Source organism: Sciurus vulgaris (genome assembly GCF_902686455.1).
Source record: "Sciurus vulgaris genome assembly, chromosome: 12".
NCBI classification, from domain to species: Eukaryota; Metazoa; Chordata; class Mammalia; order Rodentia; family Sciuridae; genus Sciurus; species Sciurus vulgaris.
The window spans coordinates 109861048-109882107 of record NC_136473.1 but is presented as its reverse complement, the minus strand read 5'-3'; the positions used below and the strand labels follow the sequence as shown (position 1 = coordinate 109882107).

The 21060-nt window shown below is 42.9% G+C and overlaps 1 protein-coding gene across 4 annotated transcripts in view; it reads right to left on the bottom strand.

Annotated features, from left to right (window-relative positions):
- SCYL3 (SCY1 like pseudokinase 3) overlaps window positions 1-20822 on the bottom strand; it is a 32368-nt gene extending 11546 nt beyond the window's left edge. Inside the window, exons 1-7 of one of the 4 annotated variants that reach the window (XM_079108087.1) lie at window positions 20426-20822; window positions 16541-16753; window positions 8724-8909; window positions 6484-6597; window positions 4505-4561; window positions 3040-3142; window positions 1744-1855 (exon numbers count right to left, since the gene is read on the bottom strand). In XM_079108087.1, the coding sequence (XP_078964213.1) occupies window positions 1744-1855; window positions 3040-3142; window positions 4505-4561; window positions 6484-6597; window positions 8724-8909; window positions 16541-16705 (737 nt within the window). In that variant the 5' untranslated portion in view covers window positions 16706-16753; window positions 20426-20822. Of the gene's footprint in view, window positions 1-1743; window positions 1856-3039; window positions 3143-4504; window positions 4562-6483; window positions 6598-8723; window positions 8910-16540; window positions 16754-19833; window positions 20015-20425 lie in introns of those variants that run through there. The other 3 variants (XM_079108084.1, XM_079108085.1, XM_079108086.1) reach the window with 3 other exon arrangements.
- Between the last annotated feature and the right edge of the window lie 238 nt (window positions 20823-21060).

The following is a 21060-nucleotide window of genomic DNA, read 5'->3' as shown; positions in this document are numbered from 1 at the left end:
CTCCCAAACAGAACTACTAGTACCCACTATTCCCCAAAGCCTTACCGGTAGCGTAAACAGTGGACTAGCACATATCATGTACATTATATGTCCTATACACAGTGAAAGTCACGGAAGAACCGCAAGACCACCTTTCACTACAACACACGATTCCCTCGAGAGATGAATCGTCATGCGGAGGTCAGCCTCACAAGTCCCACGAAGCAGGTGCTTGATATTTGTGAGCTTGTTGCAACAGCACAAGGAGGCGACATGAAATTGTCTGAGGCACAGTATGTACTGTGGTTGGTTTTATATCTTTACATCTGTTTACATTTCTCAACTGCAAGCGGCACCATTATATGCTCTGAGCTCAAGTTTTGATACATTTCAACTTCTTATAATAGATTTGTGTATGTTTTACAGTAGTAAAAGACAAAACAGATGATCTACGTGTATTGCACGCATTCATGACGCACCTCTCAATTTTTTTCAACATTTCTTGATTATTTTCAACATTTCTAGGCTAAACATCATCTGTAAGGTTTTTTCCAAATTTTCAAAAATTTCTGCCCCTCAAATAAAAAGCCCTCGTATAAGGAGACCATGGCCTTTCAAACCCAGGCTGTGCGAGGGTCAACTGCTTTTCACTCTAGTTCCTGAGCAGAGGGCACTCAAATGTCTCAACCAAATCCAACAAAGGGGGCCAGCAGTGTGGGCAGGCCCCACCTCCCGACAGGCCTCCTCACCTGGGAGAGGGGCTGGGTGGTGTCTTGGCTTTCTTCTCCCTCTCCAACTAGCAATTTTTATAAGAACTCATATTACACAGAGTGATGAGAGAATCTAATGCGAAGGGTTATTCTTTGTAAGGACTTTAATATCAAGGGAAATAAAGAATTTCTAATAATCACTCAAAAGGAATGGAAAATACCTTGGCTAAAAGATTTATAAAAGTGAACACAAACATCTTGTATTTTTCAGTTAAAAAAATAAAATGGAAAAGGAAAAATAACCAACCTCAATGGGAAAGGTTTTGAAGTTTCTCTGAAATAGGACAAACAATCTCAATACCTACAAAAACTACTTAGGGTAACTCTCCCCTCACTCCACTTCTCTCAGGCTCCTTAACTGCAAACACGAGAGGATACTTAGTTTCAAAACCAACAAAGCTAGAGTTGCTAATAAAAGCCATGAGTATGGGACTAACTTGGAGAGTTCTGCAGTCATGGAAATAAAAAGTGAGACACAATTAAAACAAACCTTGAGGACAAGTTCAAAACACCTCTGAATCAGGAAAGTACTAAGTTACATTGTACTCTTCCCTCTAAACCAACCTTCCTTGTTCTTTCACCACATATTACCGAACAAAGAAATCTTCTGCCTAAAGAAAAATGAACTCACATCCCCTTCCAATAAGAAAAATCCAAAGAACAATTCTCATAAATATTACAATGGCCGCAGAAAGGGGAGGCCGAGGCTGTTAACTTTTTCAGCTGACTTAGAGCCATGAGCTGCTGGACCCAGGCCAGCTTCCTAATGGAAGCCCTGCTGTGGCTGGATGACTTCAAGCCCCAGCTGAAAGACAACCAGGAATCTCTCAACTTCCTATCTTCGATGGGAACCCGAGGGCAACCCAACTTCTCCCTCTTTTCTCCTGTGGACACGATTCAGTCTCCTAATAATTAACGGCAGCAGGAACTGCTTCCTTTGGTCCTCCAAGTCCTCCAGTGACTGGCAGCAGGGGGAAGCACCAGAAGCCCTCACCTGAAGAAGTCATGGGACAGCAGAGTGCAGAGCGCTGGCCGACACTGTGGAACGGGGCTCAGCAAGGTGGAGTGCAAGGTCTGCTGGAAGCTGGAGAGAACATCCGCTGAAACTGAAATCCAGAGCGACAGTTAGTTTCCAAGGCTTCGCCCTCTTTTCAGGGCCTCTATAGCTGGAGACTGATGAGAACAAAAACCAACCTGTAAAAGCCCAAACAAAAAAGCCCTGGCTGTTGCTAAACAGATTCCTGCTTGCTTTAAGCCCAAGTCCTTGGCATGTGTAGAGAGCCAACCTGCCAACACACACAACCTCAGGACAAGTGCCTCCCCTTTCATATCCTCTCATGTTCCCTGCTCAACCCAAGGGAGGATTACCAAGTGGTAGGCGGGAGGACCTTTCTCAACCAGGGTTCCTCATCCATGAACAGAATTATCTGAATGACTACTTTCAATTCTTCCAAGGATGGCATATAAATGCCACCACTCCAGGTGCATGGGAGAGTAGTTAGTTCATTCAACACAATGGATGCCTTAGTCTTGTGTTCCAAGTACTCAGACTAGGACAATTTAGGACTAAGAGGTGAATGGCAGAGGTCATATTCAAACACTGCATAAGCCCAGTAGAACCAACAACCTCAGCACTGCATGAGGAGTGGGCAAGTCAAATTGAGGCCACCAAGGGGCCCTGTGTAGCATGCACCTCAGTAAACTCAAAAGGTGGAGAATTACAGCCTGGAGTGGTCACAGGAGAGAGGTTCAGGCTGCCAAGCATGCAAGTAGAGAATGGAGAGAAAGAATGGAAACACTGTCTTTAGTAGTCGGGGCTTCAGGAGGCAAAGAACAAAGTACTGAGTAAATTACAGCATGAAAAATAAATCAGAAAGACTTTGAAAGACTAAAGAAATGGTAAGCCTGACATAGAAATTAACTTAATAAAAATCTTTGAGTCTTACTCTATTATTCAGACTATTATATCTAATATTAATGCATATATTTAACTTATTGGCTGGCTCACTAAGGAAGTCTTTAGAGCATAAAATATTATCAACAAAGTTTTCACAGAATACTGAAAGCCATAGTTCAAAGTGCTTCCTACTAAGATTCTTTTTCACTACTGACACTAACAAAACGCAAAGTTTCTTTCCTTATTGCTGTTAATATTTGCTCTAAACAAACTGCATGGTAAGCAACAGGTTCCTTACTATGATCAAAGACTGCAGTCCTTCAAATTCTCTGCAGAATAGGCCTGAATTATTTTCTCACTTACTCAGTGGATCCAACACAAACTCCAACTCACCCTGTCCATGTAAGACTGTGAGCAAGCTTTCTACCAATGTTCCAAACGAGTAGGCATCCCGGGCATGTCCGTGGGACTCTGGAAGAGGGCTGAACTCTGGAGACTAGAAACAGTAAAGACTATCAGAACTAGAGCATTACAAACCATTTTTAACTCTCTCCCATGTTTGCATTTATTACACTCGAATCTAACCTCATAGTACCACACACTAATTTACGGTTTTAAAAACTATTAGTACACCATATTAAAAAAAAAAAATGGTGAACATCCTTAGCAATCAGGGAAATGCAATCAAAACTATGCTGAGATTTCAACTCACTCCAGCTGGAATAGCAGTCATCAAGATACCAATAAGCCAGGCACAGTGGTACTTGCCTATAAGCCCAGCAAGGGGAGGATAAAGTGGGTACTGGGTCATGAAATTGATAAAGCAGTGTGGTCAAGGGTGTGGAATATGCACAGTGAAACACACCATTCTGTATAGTGAGATGTACCAGTAAAAAAATAGGACTCAATAATGGAAAAAAAAAAAAAAATCTTAAAAAAACCTAGCAAATTAAATTTATCAAAGATTTTAAAATATCAAATAAGATCAAAAAGAAAATTAGGAGATCACAACATAATACATGTGGCTTTCAAGCTCCGACTACTATAATAAATTAATATATTTAATTGCAACCCAGAGTAAAAAGTTTATCTTATAATGCAGTGTGCACACATTAATACAGTATGCATATAAACACATGCACAATGAAAACAAGTTTCATAAAATAATACGAGGGTGCCCAGTGATGATTTCTCTTTCACTCCCTTCCCCGCCCCCCAAAATACTGGTCAAGACTCCCTTAAACTATCTTAAAACCCCCAAATCAATCAGTTTGAAAAACACCAATATATGCCATGGATTGCCCTGACTCATTTCAAGTCAAAGGTCCATGCTCAGTTTACAGCTGGTGTGTATATCCTTTTGTAAAGACACTAAGTATGTCTTTAGGGATTAATGTTTATTTATAGTGGTTGTAAGAACAAACTTACAGGGGGCATTGCTTTTGAATTCGTTTGTGAACAGTCTTCCTTACTAAAACCAGGATATTCATGCCCACTCCTGTACACACCCTGGAACCCTAAGGAAGGACCAGCTACGCAGATGACTGGCTGGGCTGAGGTGAAGCCAAGGGCCAGGGACACCACCTGCCCGACATCACGGCTTCCAGCAGAGTGCAAGCCAGCGTGCTGTGGATTTGACACCCTCCCTGTTCACTCTGGGGTAGCTCCATTTTTCAACAATTATCACAGGATCTACACAGCCAAAAACTGTAAGCTGCTCCCTGTGGTAGTAAGATTGACCCAGAAGCTCAAGGCCAGAGGAATGATGAGGCACCTAGAATTCGATAAAGGAATGGGAGACGTTTCACACTCAGTTGCACAAAGGGGCCTTGATCACATCTGAAGTGTATCATCTTACCATCTCTTCTGGAGGGACAGATGCTGGGTCTCTGACTGACTGAATACTCCTCAGAAACTAGACAGAGAAATAAATTAAGGAAAGTAATTCATACACATTTGGTGAAGCAACTTCTTACACCTAGTTACAAAAGCCATGAGCAATAGGAACAATAGCAATGAAACCTTCCCATCAATGTCACACATCAAATGTGCAAATTTAAAATCATCCCAAATAAAAATGTAAACCAGTACTTGGCACAGAGCAAGTCTTGGTCAACATAAAAGTCAATTTTCCTTTCTGTGTCATCCAGCTGGTTCACACACACCCTGTGCTGTTGAGAAGCATCTGTGCATCTTATTTCCTTATATAGAAATTAGAAATACTTCTTTCTCTTCCTATAAGGACATTAAGAATTCAAAGGCTCTTCAGCTGTTGGTGATGGTATGCATCTATAGTCTCAGCTACTCAGGAAGCTGAGGAGATGATTACCTGAGTCCACAAGTTTGAAACCAGACTGGGCAACACAGTGAGACCCCATTTAAAAAAAAAAAAAAAAAAAAGACTTTTCAGCACAGATACATCTCTTATTAATCTTGTCATTAAATCAAGTGAATGTTGAGTCTTGTTGCAACATAAAACTTTGTATGGAGACAAAACTAGTACCTACAGAAAAAGCACATTCATTCACCTAATCAAGGAAGAGCTTTTATCCAAACACCATTTAGGCACTAGGAATACAAAAGGAAGGCAAGATTCCCCGCCCCCACCAGGTGCTCAGAGACCAGAAGGTACACCAGGAATTCCAGTAGGTATGCTGCGTGACACAGAAGCACGGGAGGGGCTGATTACTTAGGGTAGATAATGCCTGGAGGGAGGATTCAGAGAGTGGACTCAAGCTGGATCTTGGATGAGCTGACATTTTTCAGGAGTCAAGGGGAAGAAAAGCAGTCTAGTAACAGAATGGCACAACAAGGAAGAAGAGAGTGAAGTGAACAGCACGGTGGGAGCAGACTGGCTTCACGGTCAGACTGCAAGCAGAGCAGGAGAACTCTAGGTGCTGAGCGGAGCTGAGGTCAGCTGGGGAGGCTGTGGAGGGCCCTGTGTGCACGCAAAGAACTTCCTCTGTGGAACACACCCATGGGACTGTGCTGCCATGCTGATCTCACACAGGAAAATTCAGAGAAGACAGCACCCAACGGGGGCAGATGTTACAAGAGGGGTGACCTGGGAGTACTGCATTTGACTGAGGAAGTGTCTGGGAAGTGACCACCAGACAGGGCCTGAGCTGAGTGCAAGGCAGGACGAAGGAGAACCCGGGAAACCAGACCAAGTCGCCACTTCAGCAGGTAGATGGGATGGGAGCAGTTTTTCCTTTTTAGAAAGAGTTAAGTCCATCAGAAACGTACAAATGACGAAAAGAAGAAATAAAACAGAAAAAAACAGTTCATCAATCTAGAAGGAAACTCTGCAGGCTGATCTGTCAGACAAAATCACAGGCTGTACCCCAGGAGCAACAACCCAGCCCACCAAGAGTTAAGATGCACAAGTCCCAACTCCAGTCGCTGGACAGAACTTCCTGAATGCCTAACCCAAGACAGGCACTCCTCCTGAAAGGAGTAAGATATGAAAAGTAATGTAAGAGACTCGCAGCTCTCAGGAAGCTCAGCTGCTGATGCAGAAACAGATGCATGAAGGTAATTTCAACATGAAGCATCATGTGGTATGATCACAGGAGCAGAAAGGCAGGTCTTTAATCAAAATGACTGAACAAAACCATTTTACCTTCCTCATCCTCAGGTTCCTCCTCCACAAAACAAGACGACTACGTGATCCCCAGTGCTTCCTGGAGGAACAGAACCCTACAACTCCATGAACATGGGCGTTGACAAAGTTCCAGCCTCCAAACCTACATGGCGCTAAAGCTGGGGGGCAGTGCCAGGGCAAGAGCACACGGAGGATGCCACGATGTGGGGGAAGAGGCCTACCACCTGGCTTACCTCCGGAGTGGCCTGAGGGACTTTACACACAGTTTCCATTCCTCCTAGCTTCCAGTGCCCATCTTCACTCACAAACACAGATGACAAGCAGACATTGTTGTGTGTGAGGTGTCCCTGGAAAAAAAAACAGGAAGAGGACTGCCACTCCAACTTCTGAAGAAGTTGTTTGTAAAAAACTACTATTACCAAAAAAAAGATCATGACAAGATCTTCCCATTTGCGGACTGATAACCTGAAACTATGCTTTAAGGAACGACAAACGGAATGAGCTCAGAGAGAGGGAGAGTGCCGTGGGGAGGCTCCTGGTGCCTCCCTGCCTGCTGAGCAGGTGAAGGAAGACCCAGCCGCTGCAGTCGCCACGCCCAGCCAGGGAAATCAGGATACAGGTATCCCGGAAGGCAAACCACCAGTCCTTAGGGTCTACGTCATTTGCACCAGTGTCTGTTAAGATAAAATTTATCTTTGCCCTCAGAGGTTATTTTATTAATTTCTGCCCTAAATTCTATCTTACCTATAATCTATTATGAACCCAGATCCACTTCACCTGAAATCTCATAAGCATTAAAAAAACTCTGCCTGAAGAAGAGGAAAAGGGAATGATAGGACCAGCAGAAATGCCCCACAGACCACAGAAGCGTCAATTTTAAAACTAGAAAAACAGTTCAATTAAATAAGAAGGGAGAAATGCGAACAGGGTGTGAGTATTTAAGTTTTTTCCCAAACCACTAATCATTTCAGTAGACAGAAGAGCTCTTGAAATTTTCTACCCATGAGATCAAATGTGTACATATTTTTAAACAGAAAATTCTGAAATATATGTAAAGAAAAGTTTAGAATAATACATATAGTATTTTCACTTGAGGAAAATAAAATAAGCACAGAGATATTTGCTTTGATGTCCAAAGAACATCTCTGCAATAATACACCAACCACCACAGTAGCCTCTGGAAAGAATTCGATTCGAGGACTGCAGAGGGACTCTCCCTACATACACCCCTACCACTGGCACGCCTTGCTCCACCAAAGCTGTTCCTCCCCAGTGAAGCCTAACAATATTGGTTATTATGTGAACTTGCAAACACCTTTTTTAGTTGTAGATGGACACAATACCTTTATTTCATTTATTTTTATGTGGAGCTGAGAATGGAACTCAGTGCTTCACACGTGCTAGGCAAGTGTACAACCCCAGTCCATGTAAATATACTTTTAAGCTACTATACACCCCACATGACATTTGAAGAGTCTGCCTCCCATAAACAAAAAAAATTTAAAACGTACATTGAAATGATTTAAATGCAAATGTCTCTAACCTAAGACTGGTGTTTTTTTCATTTTGGAGAACTGGAGAAGACCTTAATGCGTCAGAATGCAAACACCATTAAGAAATGACAGCTCAAGAGCTGGGGAGATGGCTCAATGAGAGCACTTGCCTCGCATGTGTGAGGCTGAAACAAATAAAAACAAACAAGAAATAGTAGCTCAATAAAGCTGTCAAGAAATAGATCAGAAGTAAACATAGGACCCACACTATAGTAACAGCAAATGTCAACACAGGCCAGGCAGCTTGGATGCTCCAGAGTTAAGAGGCTGTTTCTCAACTGGTCCCACCAAGGGGGACAGGACTGCTTCCCCTAAGCTTCTTCCTAAGAAATGGTCATTTCTTCAAAATATAAAATTGCACAAAATTCCTAAGAACAAATAGGAATTTTGGTCTACAGCAACAGTAATGCTAAATTTTTGTTTTGACAAGTATCAACTGAGCAAGGCATGGTGGTACACACTTCTAATCCCAGCAACTCAGGAGGCTGAGACAGGAAAATCAAAGGTTCAAGGCCAGCCTCAGCAACTTAGCAAGACCCTGAACGAAAACCAAAAATAAAAAGTTAAGGGGATGTAACTTAGTTTCACAACACTCCCAGGTTCACTCTCCAGTACCAACAAAAACAAAAAATGACAACCAGGTACCAGCTATAGCTATTTTTTAGGTAAAAACTTACCAAAAACTAGGGGGAAGACTATGGTAAACTTAAAAAAAAAAAAACAAAACTATAAACAACTGTCCAGGGACAGTTTCACAATGAATGAATTGCCCATTCCACAAACCATCTGTAGCTTCTCTTGCCCCTTAAATGTGCTGTTCTCCTCACAGCTTGTACCTAAGCCACGCTTTACGGCACTGACGCACACACCATCCCCCCAGTCTCCATCAAATCCTGAGCTGGACTGCACAGGTCACTCACTCTGTCATGAAGGAAGATGAGAGCCAGCAAAACGTCGTAGATCCCGGAGCAGATCTCTGCAGAAGACAGCGTTTCCAAGGCCACTTCCAGAGGCTGCACTCTCTCAGTGACCAGATGAATGCCATCTGCTTCCACGGTACACGACAGGAATCTTAGCAAGCAGGGGTGACGGAGTGTCTTCAAGTGCTTTAAAATATAAACAGAAGAGCGATGGAGTGAACGGCTGGACCCAGAGCAGCCTCACACGCGCTGCGGGCCCCTCCACACAGAAATAACTCCAGAGACCTGCAGTTCTCTCCCAGCCCAGACTTCCCAAGCTGTGCTGCTACCCACTCTCAATTCAGTGCCAGAACCATCACCAGGCAACAGAGGGGAATAAGAGCTTGAGGACAACACGTGAGGCGAGCTTCCTGTCTGGAGAACCCCGACTCTTCTCGTGACTGTGCAGCAAAGGCAGGCACTGGCACTCAAAGTCCTGCCATCCTTTTGGCCAGAGGAATCGGAGAGGACTCCAGCGGGCGGGAGTGCCCGGAGTCTATCCCAGAGTGGGGAGACCCAGGAAAGAAGACACCCTAATTTTCTATAAAGCTACAATTCTCGAGCCCCTGAACAACATGCACAGAAGAGACCTGAAGCAGCAAGTTCTGAGAAGTGAACTGAGATCTGAACTTCCATTCACAGGGAGGGTACAGGGGAGTAGTTCTAAAACCCAAGGCCTGAGCCAAAGGGGATTGCCTCCCTGCTAAACCAAGCACCTCTACACTCCTTAGAGCATCACAACAGAACCAAGAGCGTGCAACACATCCAGGATGCAATCCAACATTTGTTCTCAACAAACAACTGTGAGAATGCCATCAATTCTTAATGGAACAAATGGAAGAGTCAATGAGCTGAAGATAGTAACCAATCTGAAGAACAAAGAGAAAAAGTATCTTCTAAAAAATGATGAGCATATCAGGGAACCTGTACAACAATAACAAAAGTCTAATGCAGATAACTGAAGTCCAAAAACCAGAGGAAAAAGGAATTGGAGCATAAAAATTATAGTGGCTAAAAACATGAATGTGGCCAGATACTTAAATGTACAGATTCAAGAAGTTCAGTGAAGACCAGATGGCCTCTTTGGCCTTTTTTTTTTTTTTTTTTTTTTTTTTAAACAGTCCTTTAAAAATGTCAAACCCATCCTAAGTTAAAGCTTGCTGACCCGAGCTGGGTGTGGTGGTGCACACCTGTTTTCCCAGCAACTTCTGAGGCAAAGGTAAGGGGACCTCAAGTGTGAGGCTAGACTCAGCTACCTAGTGAGACTCTACTTCAAAATAAAAAACAAAGGACTAGGAGCGTGGGTCAGTGGTTAAGTGCCCTAAGTTCAATCCCAGCACCTAAAAGAAAGTTTTCAGACCTTGTCACAGACCAGTAACAAATTTACTAAACATTTTAATATTGTTTTCTTACTTACTACCTTATTTATCATCTATTTAATTCCTTAAAATATTCAAAGACCCTTTTAAATTTTTAATTTTTTATTATCTAGAAAAGGGATTGTCTTTTTTGTGTTCACAGTCCTCACCAGTACGAATGTCAGTTAAGTACCTTATATATGTATGCTAATTTTTGCTTTATACTGGGGATTGAATCCAAGGGCACTTTATCACCAAGCCTCATCCCTAGTCATTTACAATTCTGAGACAGGGTCTCTTTATGCTGCTGAGAATGTCTCAAGATCCCCCTGCCTCAGTCTCCCAAGTTGCTGGCAACATAGTTTTGTGCCAAAGTGCCAGATCTATATATTTTTTCATATTCTATATAAAATATTCTGTAAAACACAAAACAAAGTACCAGAAGATAAAATTTAGATATTTCTAATGCATTTTCTCCAGAACTACAATGTTGCCCAATACCTTGAGTAGGAATACCCCATTTTGAGAAGTCCCCAATATGAAATACTCCACTCCATCACCTCTTTTCTTAACAGACAGACAGTAAACACACTCTTTTTTATTGTTGCTGTTAAGAGTTTAACCTTTATTTGTCTGTATGTAGTACTGAGGATTGAACCCAGTGCCTCACCCATGCTAGGCAAACGAGCCACAACTGCAGCCCAACACAAATTCTTGACAAGCATAAGACAATTTGTGTCTGAACATAGGGGTTGGGTGAGTTAAATCTGCAGGGTTTCTTTGCTCTCTGGTTGGTTCTTTTGTAGCCCCATCAGCTCTGGGTTTTCCAATCCCGGGACATGTTTTATGAGAACTTTCATTTGAGTAATTAACGAGATCCACAGTCTAAAATTCTCTCCTCAGATAAAAATTTATCATTTATTTACAGCAAAACTTAAACTGCTGAAATGCTAGCTTTCCTGACAAATCATCTAATCTTTCAGAAAGATATTACATGACCTTAAAGCTGTGAGGTTGACCATTTATAGTCCTCAGGTCATGGGAATTCTTTAAAGCCAATCATTGGATTGGGAGGAGACTGAAAAGAAGATTTCACTGGGAACATAACCTTCAATTTAACACCAGGTTTTGTTTTCACAAATAAGTAATTGATACTGAATGTTCTAAATACCTCCTTGAAAGAATAAGGACAGCATCAGAGTCCATAACCCAGCCTTGCTACAATTTTTATATCAGCTGGCTCAAACCTATTATAAACTTCTTCCAGGGAGTCAGAGAGGAATCTTCTGAGCATGTCTGATTCTCTAATATTTTAATTTCAAATTATTCATTTATTTTATTTGGGGGATTGAACCCAAGGGCACTCTACTACTGAACTACATCCAGTCTTTTCTATTTTTTATTTTCCACAGGGTCTCACTAAGTTGCTGAGGCTGGCTTCAAACTTGAGATCCTCACACCTCAACCTCCTGAGTTGCTGAGATTAGAGGTCTATGTGCCACTGTGCACGTTTAAAACAATTCACAGACATGCAAACAGAACACAGCAGAGACCCAGTTGAGCCCCAAAGGGTGCTAGCTAGTTGGTCAAATGAGTGTGGCTAGCTGGAGAGAACATCTTGAGAGTTGTTTGGAGCTAGTTAGTATGTAAATGATACATTCTTCTGCCTTCTTCATTTTTTCCTGTACCAGGGATTAAACTCAGGGCACTTAACCACTGAGCCACATCCCCAGCCCTTTTTATTTTTTATTTTCAGACAGGGTCGTGCTAAGTTGCTGAGATTGGCTCTGAACTGGTCCTCCTGCCTCAGCCTCCCCAGTCACTGGGTGTGCACCACCATGCCCAGCTATCATAAAATGATTCATTTTAAGAATCATTTCAAATAATTTTCAAACCAAACATGAAATACTTCCCTTTTGGCTGCTCAAGGAAAATTCTTTATTCAGCTTTTGTCTTAGGACTCTAATTACTTTGATTTCATGCACCTTCTTTCATTCTCCTTCTAGTACAAAGGAGAGACCTGTAGAGAGTAGGAGCTATCTGGATCAGTGCGAGCAGGGAAACAGTTAATAAATGGTCACCTGGTTGACACTTTTCACATTTGCTTCTGCTAGTTTTTTTTTTTTTTTTTACCCTACACGCCCCAGCAAAATTCTTGACTCAAAGTGAGTTCCTGCTTAATAAAGGAAAGAGGAAGAGATGATGCACTGCATGATTCTGAACAAGGCATTTAACTTGGCAGGAACCACACTGGTCATTCCGCTTGGATACATTCAATATCCTGCATGAACCATGCAGATTCAAAGGAAGGGCCAGCTGCTAATCAAAAGAAAACATTTTCTTCTTCTTAAATACTTTCTTAGTTGTCAATGGACCTTTATTTAATTTATTTATTTATATGTGGTGCTGAGAATTGAACCCAGTGCCTCACACATACTAAACCAGCGTTCTACCACTGAGCTCTGAACCCAGTCCTCAAAACAGATATCTGAGTCAAGCTTCTTCCTGAAGCTGTTTCCAAGAACATGGGGAACAAGCTGCACTTGGTGAGAGCAACTTTGTATTTTCTCAGTGACACAAGCTGAGCAAATCAATGGCTCTTGATCCGGTGGAGGTGACCTGTTGAATGTCTTATAGGTATGTGCCCCAAAGTTACGAGTCCCTGCCGAATCCATTCCCTGTTCCAGGTGCTCACTCTGAAACACCATGCTAAGCAAGGACATTTACTAATAGACATCAACACACAAGTGTCAACATCTGTACTAATCTATGTCTATCCACAAAGAGATCTTCAGTGTGGGACTCTAGCCCTGAACATAAACTATCCCCATTTTCCAGAATCAGTAATGACTCAACCATTTAGAAAACTACTTCAAGCCTTAGAGGCTTAGCTTTTTCACTGTTGTTCTGACCCTGATTGGTAATTTCATTTTGAGAACTACATAAAGTTAACTGACTCAATGTTCTTATCTATAGCTCAAGTCCACCTTCACACTTCTAAATAAGGAAAAATCTATACTTTCACACTGTGTGAATGGATACAACAAAACAGCTAAGATGACTAAACTAGAGAGCAATAATTTTTCAGGAAAAAATATTATTCCTTCTACCCTAAAGATGCAAATCTGGGGGCTGGGGCTCAGTGGTAGAGTGCTTGCCTAGCAGGTATGAGGCACTGGGTTCGATCCTTAGTACCACATAAAAATAAAATAAAGGTATTTAGTCCACCTACAACTAAAAATAATTTTTAAAAAGATGCAAATCTAGGACATTCTGCCTTTACATACCATAGCTTAAGATTAGATCATAAACTAGAAATAAAATTCAGGAAAAAGAAAAAAAGGGCTAAAGAATTAGTTTGGGCATAAAGTTAGACGACTATAAGCATCAGAGGACAAAGAGCAAGAAAGTCAAGTCTCAGAAGTGTGGTGGGGAATCGGGAGATGACCAGTTCCATCTGACGGTTGCATCATACCTGGAGAACAGGCAAATAAGTCTTAAGTTCTGAAGGACAGTGAGCAGGAGACCTGTGAGAGCACCCGGATCTGATTACGAGGGGAAGAAATAACTCCTAAACAGTTAACAACACAGGAAAGATGGTTTACAATGAAATGGAAGCTGCAAACAGTGTAAGGAGGACTGTAAGGGAACGGAAGCGAGGCTGTGTCGACCTGAGGAAGAGAACACCTGCCCAACCAGCAGACACAGCTCTGTCACAACCACACCATGCAGGCTCTCCACTATTTCAACCAACCCTTCCACTATGCAGCCTGAGCCCGTCGCAGGACAAATGCGATGTCTCCCAGAACACCAAACTGTGTACTTGGATGGCATCTGCATACTTACATATGGAGTCCTAAGTGACACCTTATGTGGACTCTGAGGAGTAGTTTTTATAGGCTTGTAATTACCACAAAGCCTTAACTAAGCACTTTGATCATAGCAAACTACCATAACCAAATTCGGACTTAGAATTTATCATTCTTCACAGGCTGTTGGTTAGAAATGAGTCATAATCACCACTGAGCAAATCACACTACTAATGACAGCTGAGGAATTCAAGACCAGGAGAGCTCTTATGGGCCTAAGTATTTTCATACCGCTTTGTGATCAGAGCTCACACTTGCAGTTCATCTTATTTCAGAAACACACACACACACACACACCAGTTATATATTTATTCATAACAGTTGACCATGACTATCATTTTTTAAATTTATAATAGTAAAGAAAGAACAATAGTATCCAATAATATTTGCCAAGGAAAACACTTATCTGCTTCAAAGAGTCATTTGAACTTTCAATGGCAGGATAAAGAACCCAAACACTGACAAGAGTTGAGCTAACTACACTGCTTTGGTATTTCAGATATCTAGGACATCACATTCCTAAAACCTAATACACTCAATGCTATACACTTCTCAGTACTGTGACCTAGTCTGTGGGATTATCAGAAATATTATGACAATGTAAATTCCTTATCACTTCATTGCCATTCCAAATTTCCCTGATTCAAGTCTGAGGTTTTGAAAGTTACAGAATGGCTGACACATCAAGAATGGATCTTTGTTTTCTTCCCTCTAAAAATTTTATGATATGGTATATTTGACTTTCAGGGTGTATTTGCCAGATTTGATTTTTAAAAATCATAGTCTTAAGGAAAAAACTAAGAAATATTATAAATTATAAATTCTATATCTAACTGGATATGGTTAATCTAAGCTATTAAAAAAAAAAAAAAACAGCTGGATACTGTGGTGCACACCTGTAATCCCAGCAACTTGGGAGGCTGAGGCAGGAGGATGGCAAGTTCAAGGCCAGCCTGGGCAAGTTAGTGAGACCCTGTCTCAAAACAAAACATAAAAAGGGCCAGAATGTAGATCAGTGAGAGAGCACCCATGGGTTCAATTCCCAGTACAAGGGGGTGGGGGGGGACATAATCTTATGAGAAGAAAACACAGGAAGTTTATTGGACATTAACCAATTATTTTTAAAAAAGACATTCTGTCTTTTGCAAAATCACAAGCAAAAGTAATTAACTATTCTAATATGAGATAGAAAAGAGAGAAATGTGATTTTACCAAAAGGCAAAAATTACCCAGAAAAAGAGCCAGCTATACTTTTTACCACATAACATTACAACAAAATGCCTCCTGGGTATAGTTCGGTGGTCAAGTCCTTGCCAGACCTGTGTGAGGCCCTGGGTTTAATACCCAGCACAGCATGCATGTGTGAATGCAGGAATGATGATTGAATGAATGAATGAATGAAAGGACTGTTACATGTTTTTTTCCTAGGGAACCATCTTATAATTGTTAATTTCACACTTAACCAAAGACACAAAATCAAATAACTACCTAGTGTGACCAGTAAACTGCCAAAATTATATTACTAATATAACCTTGTATAACCATTAAGAAAGTAAAAATCATTTAGAGTCCTATGAAATAGGTATGTTTTACCTATTCACTGATACCATCATAATACAGATCATAAGTTACACAGACTAAAGATATTAAATTCAACTTGAAAGTATTCCCGACATAGCAAACACTCAAGAATTAATTAATGAATACTACTATAATTTTTCCTTTTTAGACACTTTCTGAAGATAATCTAAATGGCTGCCAAAGGGCAAGGAAATACCAACTAACACCTTCTTTTCTCTAATTCTGAAAGACTTGAGGTTGTATTTCATTGAATAATATTCCAAGGTAGAAGTGCTTCTTATATTCTTGTATCTTCTTCTTCTAGGCAAGTGCTCTACCACTGAGCTACAACCCCAGCCCCAGGATCATTTCTCCTTCTAAGACCTGGGGGCTCCCTGACAGTGCTCAGACAACATGCCAATGCCCTGGTACCCTCAGCCAGGAGCAGCACTGACTAAGTGTAAACTAGAAGAACCTCTTTCCTAAGGAGGAAACTAAAGCCTCCGGAAGTTAACAACCTGTGCAAGGTACCAGAACCTAGGGCCAATATTCTCTCTATCAAACACACCAGTGTAAAACTTTTTCTGGCATATTACAATGTCTAAGAAAAGAAAAACATGATAAAGTTCCGAAAATGTTTTATTCTCAAGCTCATCAACAACAAAATAATTAATATGACAATGCTTACAGCATTTTTGCTAAACTAGATTAATTCCCTCTTAGATAAGCCATGAAAAAATCATCTCCCTTTCTCATTAGAAAAATAAGCTATGCTGATGGAAACCACTGCAATGAGTTTTTTGAGGTTTGGGTTTAGTTATGGTATCTGTTGGAAATAAACCCACAAAACAAGGGCAACTATGTTGTTAAGACCATCAATAACAAAATATTCCTTACGGCTTACCTCCTTTGATCTCTATTCATTTCATTTTAAAAAAACAGAACAGACAGTAAAAAGCACTAACTATCAAGCCATCATCTATTAGGGTACCTTGGCAGCTTTATTAACCTTGTCTTCATTTTCTCTTTTATACACAAAAACTGAAGCAAATTTGCCATCTTGCAGTACAGCAGGATAAACAGCAAGTCCAGAAGGCAAAGTAAACGGTGGCTCTTTCAGTGTATAGCTCTTTAAAGCACTGTTCTCTGATCCCATCCCTTAGGCAGCAGGCAGGACTGCAGCTCCTCTTCACAGCCAAAGGATCTAAAAGAAGACAAAGCAATGCAAACATTAACTCCATCTGCAACAGGAGCAGAGCTGTCCAGGGTCTCCAGAAACAGCCACGCAAGCCTGTTTCTGCACGTTCGTAACTAGCACATATGACAACAGAAATGGTTAACTGCTTGGCAAGTTATCAGCAATGCTTGTTCATGAACAACTAACAACTCCAGAGAAAATGCACATCACCTACAGTTATGTGGAATTACTGTACTACCCCCAAGCCCTGACGAAAGTGAACTTTCAGTTTCTTAGAAAGGTAACCAAAAATAAAACATGGTAATTCACACTTCTGACCAACTTACAATTCTGCCTCACAAAGAAAATATGTTGTAAAACTTGGTTATTTAAAAAAAAACAGAACTTCTGTATATATGTCACTATAAAGGAAAACAATACAAACATTAACAAATGAGCAGTTCATAGAAACTAAAAGATTAAAAGAGCAGTAGAACAATGGGAAAGAAAGCATAACTCATTAAAGAAATACAAATTACAATAAAGAAAAAGTACAATTGCACCCCTCTTCAAAGTTACGCTAAAAAAGGGGGAAGAGGAAAAACTGTATAATCTCAAATGCTAAAACATGCATGCATAAAATTCTAGAAAATGCAAACTACTTTATTACAGAAAATAGATCAGTGGTTGCCTAGAGAGGGGTCACAGAGAACAAAGGTGAGTGAGGAAACCTGTGGGGGGAAGGATATATTCAGTATGATTACAATTGTACTGATGGGTGATTATAAATGTGAAAACTTTCAAAATCCTGTTATGTTCAGTCTCTTCTATATGATTATGCTTCAATACAATGTCTTTAAAAGAAATATATATGCACATGCATACATAAACACACAGACCTCCCAAACCTTCTACAACATGAACATGTCATTCTTTACAATAGACCCAGAAATTCACTGAGCTGCAAGAGGACTGCACAGCAGTCCGGCAGGACTAGCAAGAGGCCTACTGGGTGTGCACCAGCAACTACTGTGGGAGGCCTGCACTCTGAAGGCAGCACTGCCACAGAGCCCCAGCCAGGCCTGCAGTCCACAGGCGGTCAGCTCACACCAGTTATGATGAGAAACAGAGAATCAGCTATTTATCTGGGAATGTCAATATTATTCAATGTTATCCCCCCACACACATTTTTTTTAAACCTGTGTAGGCCAAACAACAAAATGTCTAGAATATTTGTGAAATCAGTTTTTAGTTTTCACTTTAGCATAATATGAAAAATTTAAAAATAAAAGAGTTCTAACTAATTCTAGTCATGAGGCAAGCAAATTGCTAGTTCTAAATAGCACAGCCAAAAATTCCACGCAGACTTTAAACATTTCTGTTAAAAATCTATAATTCTGGGGAAAACGTAAACACAACAATCATTATACATAGACTGGGATTTTTTTTTTTTTCCCTGAGGGTAAGAATTCTGCTTTGTAATAAATCCACTGAGTTCCTACCTAACAACTTATCCTGAGAAGTAAAAAACAGTGCTAAAAATGTCAAATACCTCAACTACAGGAGACAGTCACTGTCTACTTGGATGAAAAGTATCATTTCTATCAGGTACTGGAGAAAAGTGAGGCAAATTCTGTTATTCTGAAAATGGGGGGTGCTGCTCAGGTGTGCCCGCCTCCTGCAGAATAGGGAAGGCTGAGCTTGGGCTGGTGCCAACAATGGGCCAAAGGGCAGTGGATTCACAGCTGAGCCAGGTCTGAGACCCAGCGCCTGAAAGAAGAGGTGAACTGGTCAGACCGCTGTCTCCCCCAAGAGTTTGAGCTTAAAGAGAGATTTCTGTGTAGGAGCAGCATGGCTGAAGGTAGAAGGAGCCATGAGGTGGGGCTGGGACTGGGCAAGCCAGGGCCACTCGAGAGCAGAACTTGGCAAAGACAGAAGCAGCTGGTTGACAGCAGGGCAACAAAAACTGGGAGAAGAGCATGGTCATGTGTTAGGGCACCGTCACACCCTCCAGCTCAAGGCCACCAGACCCTAGCCTCACGACACCCTACAGTCAGCTCTGCTCCCTGAAGGCTGGGGTTCAGGCTCTTTGAAACCAATTGCCACTTCATGAGAAGAAAATTACCTTTCTGTAAATGCTGCCTGAAAAACTAAACTAGAGAAACATTACAGAAGTGCTACTCTCAAGTGTTTATCTGAAGCTAACATAATTGCTTTCTCTAAGCCAAAAAATTTAACTTTTCAATCTCAACAGACAATAAGGGAAAAACTGAAAATAAGGAACTTCAAGTAAATGAGTATCCTCTTGACAGAAAATCATGCTGTTTAGTTTCAACTTTAGCCCCCAAAAGAGAGAAGATGGTTACTAGGATTCAGGGGCAGTGGATCCATGGCAGTCAGGAGAGGTGGGAGCAAGGGACATTTAATTTAGTTTTAGCAAAATACTTCTGTGGGAACACTGGGCCTTACAGCATCTGCTAAGCTTTGATTTAATAACATGAACACCACTATAATTAATTAAAATTATGAAAGTGTAAAGAAGAGATTAAAACCAGCAATTTTTCATAGCAGTGTGGAGGTCTAAGACCCTAAGAAATATCACTTGCAGGTTTAAGAGGGATGCACTAATTTCTTGAGGAACTCGAGAGAAAATCTGCCATTTTATTGTCTGAAAGCATGGATAGTAATGACAAATACCATCAGGGTCGGCCGGACGGTAGTAGTTAAAGCCTCCAAACAGTTCGTACTTCATTAAAGGAAAACGCAAGCCTGTGCTGACGGCTGCACTCCGAGTGCCTTAAAGAAGTAATTCCAACTCTTCACACGACTTGTCCGAAGAGGCACAGGTACTACTACTACAGATGCCTTTAAAACTAACTCAGCTAGAGTCAACTTACTGAAATGTAAGACTAACAACACGTGGACTACCAAAATGATTTTTTTTTCTTGTTTTCAGGAGGAGAAAAACACAAAATACTGCCTGTCAGCCGTGAAATTAAAGGACATGAAAAGTAGAAAAGGACATTCTAATACCACATCACAGATATTCTGCAAAATCCATCCCCTCCGCTCTCCAGGCTCTGCCTGGACCACCGTGGCGGTCTTGCCTTGAAAGCCGTGCCTGCCTGCCTCCTCCTCCTGCTTGCTGGGGCACTGCAGGTTCTGGATGGGCCACCTGTGGATAGGGAAAGCCCTGCTCTAGGTCACTAGGCAACTCCTGCACTCGACCACGGCGCCCGCTTCCTCTGGGCAAACGCCTCTCTCGGGTCCTTTCCCAGCAACTCCTCGAGGTCGTCCAGGTCCCTTCGCTCAGGAGCTGCAAGGCTGATGGCGGGCGGCGAGGCCCCGGGCGCTCGGCACCCCGTGCAGCTCGGCCCGGCCCCGCTGCACCTGTTGCAGGTGCGCGTTGCGGCGCCAAGCGGCCATGCGCGGCCGGGTCCGGCCGGACGGGCGCCTGACGCGGCTGGAGCGCCCAGGCGGGCGGGCGCGGCGGGCCTCTCGCGCCGCAGGACGCGGCTCGGAAGCCGGCGGCGCCAGCTCGCCAGCTCGGAGGAAGCCTCGACTCCGCCCTCGGCACAAAGCCGCCGCCGCCGCCCGGGCTCGGGTCTGGGCCTGCCCTCCGCGCCGCGCCCCGGCGGACGGCGGCTCCACCCGCAGCGGCGCCCCGGCTCGCGGCCCCGGCGCCAGGCTCCCGCTTACCTGCGGAGGGCGGCGGGGAGGAGGCGCAGGGCCCTGGCTCCGACCCTCGGCCCCGGCTGACACCAACCGCCCGCGCTCCCGCCGCGGCCCCCACGCCACCACCTTCCGGGGTCGGGTCCCTGGGACACCACAGAGACGGGCCCGGAAACGGCCCGAATGCCAGGCTTCGCCCCTCCGACGCCAGCACTGAGGCGAACGAACCCGGAACCGAGGTAGAGCGCCGCACAGGTGACTCTCAAGCCGCTGCCATCTTGAGTGTGGGCGCCAGGACGGCCCTGCCTTTCCGTTACGGCTCTCCGCAGCTAAGTTGGTCCGTGAAGATGTCTCTTCTGTCGCGCTTTGGATTGCATGCGCGTCTGTCTTGATTTTAAGTTTTAGCTTTTTTAACCAGGCACTTTTAATTTCGTTTCCGCCCGAACCCAAAATGGCCGCCGGCGGCCTCCAACAAATACTGTAGCGAGGGGTGGGGCGGAGAAAAGGAGCGTGGAGCGGGGCGGGGGCTCTTGGGAGGCGACGCCCCGCCCCGCGTCCCTGATTGGCTGCGCTGCGCGGGCCAATCGTATTCGCGGACCGCGGCGGAGGCTGTCAGAGATCCGGAGCCTCCGCCGGATCCTGAGACTGACTCCGGTCGCGGT